General features: G+C 36.0%; 1 protein-coding gene across 1 annotated transcript in view; it reads right to left on the bottom strand.

The window, feature by feature from the left end:
• Nucleotides 1-1,933: 1,933 nt before the first annotated feature.
• The window catches only part of LOC106741879 (glycogen phosphorylase), an 88,508-nt gene continuing 84,441 nt past the window's right edge, over nt 1,934-6,000 (bottom strand). Inside the window, exons 17-18 of the mRNA XM_014614280.1 lie at nt 4,528-4,857; nt 1,934-3,948 (exon numbers count right to left, since the gene is read on the bottom strand). Of these exons, the coding sequence (XP_014469766.1) occupies nt 3,793-3,948; nt 4,528-4,857 (486 nt within the window). The 3' untranslated portion in view covers nt 1,934-3,792. The remainder of the gene's footprint in view (nt 3,949-4,527; nt 4,858-6,000) is intronic.

Genomic DNA, 6,000 nt, shown 5'->3' with positions numbered 1-6,000 from the left:
AATAAATGGTTTTATAAGTCTCAAAACGTGGCTCTGTTACCGATATATTTACGATTTCACTTTTACAAGTCTATAATTTATTTTAATACAATGCTTATATACAGGATGTCCCGCCTCAAATATTTTTCTAAATGAAATGTTGCGAACGGCTATAGCCGCTCGTATCAGGCATGCACCGTCGACGATGTGAGACGGAGTGCCGGCGCGTGAGTCGATGTTGCCGGGTTGCGGCGCGTTAGACGGCGCAGCTCCCTTACCAGCATAGATATATAGCATAGAGTAGACCGAGCACTCCCATTGGAGGGCTAAAGACGGCATTAGTAAGAGAAGGCAATAGAGCTAGTGGTGCTTTCATCGGCATATAGTACTGGACGGAGCATTGGGCCGAAATCGTATTGACAGACGTAGAAAGAGACAGGACGATGTATAGGTAGGAACGGTTTATAGAACAACGAGATCATGAGGCATTTACAATTCTATTATTTTAATTAATTTTTTTTTATAGTAGTAGCTTAGTATAGTAATAGTTTTTTATAGCCGGTAAGAATATAGGATACAAGGATACAAGGAAGAAGGAAAAGTTGAAACATAAAAATGTTTATAGAGTATATATAACGTATGTCATATCACTCATATATATAGTAACGTCAAGAATGTTCCCAACTTTTAACCCTTTCTGGCCTGAATTTATTTTTGCAAGTGAAAAAAAATGTTTCTTTCAATTTATTTTGGCTTTGGGCACGGCAAGAGTTACAGTGTGGGAACTTAAAAGTTAGTGATTACAATTGGAATCAGCCGGGCAAAAAGGGTTAAGAATACGATACTGTTCCCCTTCTCCTTAGATAAAATTCAACCACTGAACAGAGAGTAGAAAGACCTGTGCCTACACAGAAAATTTCTAAGTCTCTCAATACGAAAGATCAAAGAAATCTTGCCGCATGCTCCGTCCGGTTGATGGTTGTAAGCGCGTTCAGAATACGGGCCACTTTATGTCTATAATACTACCAGAGAGAAACTTGAGAGCCAGCGATGGGGACATTTTTTCCCATGAGAGTTTGTGCATCAAGCTACGTCATGTCACGAACCTTGACAGGCTCGTATTTAGATGGGCGTTCTTGCGGGGCGAAACCAAATTTTTAACATCTCTTTTTTCCCATATAAATTATAACGTTGAAAATATTCCTAACGCTTTTATCTTGTTTTCGCAAATTATTCCTTGCAATATCTCGCTGATAAATTTATGGACAGAGTGAGAATAATTATATGAAGAAAAAAAAGAATTTGGCAATCCAGTGTTCTTTCTGACTTAGAACACAACCCTACTTGTATTATAGACGAGTTATGTAATGATTTCCATTAAAATGGTAATTTCATCTATTTATACTTACATGTTTAGCGAGTCCTCCGTTTAGTTAGAGAAAAATCTGCGAAATCTGCGATCATTCTCCGGTCGTAATGCGTACGTGATTTCATTTTGTCAGCGACTATAGTCTTATAACGAAATATTTCTCGCTAATGACAATTTACAAGGAGTATTGTGATATTATAGAAGATATAGATAGATATTATAAAGTTGGATTAATGGGTTCACGTACAAGGAGGATGTTTAGATACCGTCTCTTTATTTATAGATATTATCTAAACGAGCTTTCAAAATCTATCGGTGACAGTAAAACATTTTCCCGAAATACGTCCATCGAAGTGTTAATATTTGATTTGAGAGACGCAAAGCCACACTTGAAGAGGCATTTTTTGCATTAGGTTTTTAGAGTTTCGAATTTTCGGCTCCACACTTCTGGATTCGTGCAATATGGAATATTGATATCGTTAACATTTAATCATTGTCAATATCTGCCGAGTTAAATAGCGATATGAACTTTACGAAAGTTTATGTCAGAGTTAGTCAGAGGAGTGAGAGTTGTTTTCCTTGAAATATCTCGTCTTTTAAACTTTATTTTCGAGAACACTCACAATATAGTTTTTATATCCAGCAGGATAAAATATTTTTTCGGGATATATAGTATATCATCTAAACTTTGTACAACCATTTGTAGCATACAAGTATTCTACGGAACCACATGATTTACAATTAGCACAAATAATTTTTATAATAAAAATGAGCACAGTTGATCTTAAGAATAAGATAAAGACATTCATCTTATATCTCCTCGCTTACGACCGACGTCTCATATTTGTCGTACGAATAAGAATTTCTCACATCTGAAGAAGTATTTTTGTATTTTGTGTGTTTTGAAATTTCACAAGTGACGCACGGACGCAGCGAATGATACATTACACGACATGAAATTTGCTCAATTAGTTAATATAAATTATTTATCTTATTAAAAGTTTTCGATCGATTTTACTTGATGTAAAATCAACATTAAAGCACAACCGTTGCGAGTTAATACTTGAATTTGCTCAAAGATGTCGGCCCGTGTATTTTTACGGTCGAATCTTATCATCCTTTCGATGGAAATATTAGCTCGTATTCTGAACGCGTTTACAACGATATTGGCGCGTTAACAGGTCTACTTATCAGTAGTTCTCAATAGGAATTTTACTATAAATACGCACGAGTATTGATTTTTCCTAAGAGAGCACTGTTAACCACATTTAAAAAAATAAACGACACCGAGAATCCTCACATCTCTTGTCTCATTAGCGCGCTAACATTGTTGTAAGCGCGTTCAGAATACGACATACAGAACGTACTACTGTTTCCAAGAACACACATTACATAAGCATATTACGATATACACTTTCTCATATGATCCACAATCACGGTCTTCATTTCGTTAATTACGAAATTAATTATCAGCATGTTAAAGCCATGAAATTTAAATCTCAGATCAAGATTCATTTCGTTACTTACGAAATGGATTATTAGAATGATGAAACTATTAGATTTAAATTTCAGAGAGAGAAAGAAAGGGAGTGTAGAGAGAGAGAGAGAGAGAGATCAAGACGTACTTAAACTGAACAATTTTAAAATAAAGAAAAATGCAGATTGTTTCCAAGCAATATCGAGTAAATTTTATATTATATTTATCGTTCTAAAACGAGCAAATTTCATACTGTCGATATCAACCTCGGAAGTATATACAGTACCAAAAGCATTGAACTAAAGAATATACTGGAATGAGCACTGACGTGGTGGCGGCCGTGGTCCATTAGAGAGGCTGTGCGACAAAGGCCACGTCTAAATAGTATCTCACTCTTTGTCTTACTAATATGTTATGTAGTGTACATAGGCTAAGATAAGACAAAGACGGAAATATTACTTAAGATACTTTCTCTCTCGGCACGAGGTCATCTGCCAGAAACAAAGGTGGTGCTCATTCCAGTATGTTCTTTATTTCAATGACCGAAGGTAATTAAGAGTCAATAGCTGTTCGAAGTAGATGCCCGCGTGATAACACGTAAAATACATCGCAGGAGAAATCGTTGTGCGTCGGTATAACGTTCCTTTGAACATAGAAAAAATATGAACAGCTATTAAATATCTCGGAAGACATGCGACACATTTAAATAAGCGCGAGTGTTCATCGTTCGAGATTTCGCATTCCTGAAAAACATGTATCCGTAAAATATATAGGTATAGTAGATATTACGTGTCCTCGCACGCAATATAATCTCTATTGCTTTTGTACGATCGATTCTGAACAGTATCAGTTATTATTGACCTTGAGTTCGTTTATCGTCGGTGACAACTGGACAGAGTTAGTCATGGGAGGGAACGAGCGTTATCTCGGAACGCATTATGAAAAAGTAGTAGTCACGTCGATGTGTTTAAATATCACGAGGCTCGTGCGGATCCGGAAGTTTCTTCCAGCTCGGCTCGACGTCCCAGATCTCGCGCGAATATTCCGCAATCGTGCGATCCGACGAGAATTTCCCTGATGATGCTATGTTGTGAATCACCATCTCCACCCATTTGCATTCGTCCTGAAATAATCGAGCGGTGTTAAGTGTTGTTGTACGTATTTAATAATATGATATGCGCCGCAAAGATTCGATTGTTCGAGGCTTCTGTTTCCCCGTCGCGATCATCTTGATTAATAACGTCAGAAGCGAGAAGACGCATGCCAAAGATTCTTGCGCAATGCGTTGAAATAAAAGGAAAATAAATGTTCATAAAATGACGTTTGTGATCGGTCGACTGATTAATAAGTAAAATATTCTGAAAAAAACTTTCTTTTGTTTTAATAATCAGTAAATTGCCGTAAAATTAACGTGACAAAATTATAAGAGGAAAGATGGGCTAAGAAAAAGTGTGTCGTGTTAATTTTAGTTACTATCAGAGCCTAAGGTAAGTTTTCGGAATATTTATTAATATATTCGATCGATCACAAATGTCATTTTATGAACATATCTTGTTATTTCGACGTATTTTGTGAAAATTTCTTTGCATGCAAGTTCATGCTTCTTCCATCAAATTCGGCGAACGAAATCCGAACCAATTAACGCGCAAAACGAACTGTTATCCGAGTTCCGGCCGTTACAGATCTTCAATTAGATAGATACCTGATAGATCTGACTGACGCGTTCCTGCATTTTTATATAGCTCTCGTAATCAGCCAAGAGTAGAAACCTGTCCCACTTGAGAAGCACATCGGCGATATCTCGGAATTCATCGGGATTATTCGGACTGAAGAAGCCTCCTTGGATTTGATCGATACATTGTTTCGCTTCAGGCAATTTGTTGTAATAATCGTAAGCATTGTAACCTTTCTTCTTCAGCGCTTCCACTTCCTCCACTGTCATGCCGAATATGAAGATGTTTTCATTGCCCATTTCCTCTGCCATTTCTACATTAGCGCCGTCCAAGGTGCCGATGGTCAACGCACCGTTCAACTGTGATCGTAACGTACAATTTTATTTTCCGAACGAATCAGATTTTGACTTGGATGAGAATAAATAGAATCATGATAGAATGCAACGTTTGGTAAGGCACGGTAAAAGTATCAATGCCCAGACACGTATCTAAACTCTGGACGTTTTTATTATTTTGGTCTTAATATGAATATTTCAACTTTTAAAACGAAAGTATCCCAGACCTCGCATCCTTATTTTTACCTTAATTTTATTTAAAAATTTTCCGAGCAACTTGGAGAAAATTTTTCCTCATGAAAAATATCGAAGAAGTATTATTCATGGCGACTTATCAGTGTTTAACATATCTTAGTGACTAATGTTAAAAATAAACTTCTATTAAAGTTCATTTGAAATTGACCTAAGAAAATAATTTTCCTATCCATTTGATAGTTTGAAGTTTAATCTGCCGAAAGCCTCGCTTTTCCGATTACGCTTGCATCTTGAAAACTATTGATACCTTGTTGAAGAAAAATTTTTGTCGAGGAAAAATTAACTCTAAATTGCACAAAGAACTTTCCGATAAAATTAAATTGACTTATCTCGTTTTTTACGTATAAAAGTATCAAGAGTAATAAATATCAAGATAAGATCGAAAAGTGAATATTTTCAGTTGAAAGTTTAAGTATCCGTACTTGAAGACCAGAATAACAAGTCCAGTTTATAAGTGTTTTAAGTCTTAAGACTGAAAAAAAAGACGACCAATAACAATCGATTATTCTCCTTACATTCGATTGTGATTGGTCAATTTCTTAAGGCTTAAAATATCTATTGTAAATTGAGACTAAGGTCGGTATTCATAGTCGGATCTTATATTCAGGAACGGCTTAAGTTTACCTTCAGATATTCTACGGTGCATTTCATTGCATTTCATTTGATTACGAAACATCTGAAGATAAACTTAAGACAATCTTTAATATAAGATCTGACTATGAACCGGCCTGAGAATGTCCAATGTTGGGTGCATGTTCAAATATTAGGATCTCCACCTTAAATCGCAAAATAATAAAATTATTCGGTTTCAACCTCTCTCTACAGGTAAATTTACCGTCGACATTATTTGTCGATAGCTCACAAGTCAACAGACTTATAAGTAGAACACGCAATCTTAACTTTGTCCCCCTA

The sequence above is a fragment of the Dinoponera quadriceps genome, unplaced genomic scaffold (genome assembly GCF_001313825.1).
Source record: "Dinoponera quadriceps isolate SergipeBrazil2010 unplaced genomic scaffold, ASM131382v1 scaffold458, whole genome shotgun sequence".
NCBI classification, from domain to species: domain Eukaryota; kingdom Metazoa; phylum Arthropoda; class Insecta; order Hymenoptera; family Formicidae; genus Dinoponera; species Dinoponera quadriceps.
This window is presented reverse-complemented; position numbering and strand designations above follow the sequence as displayed.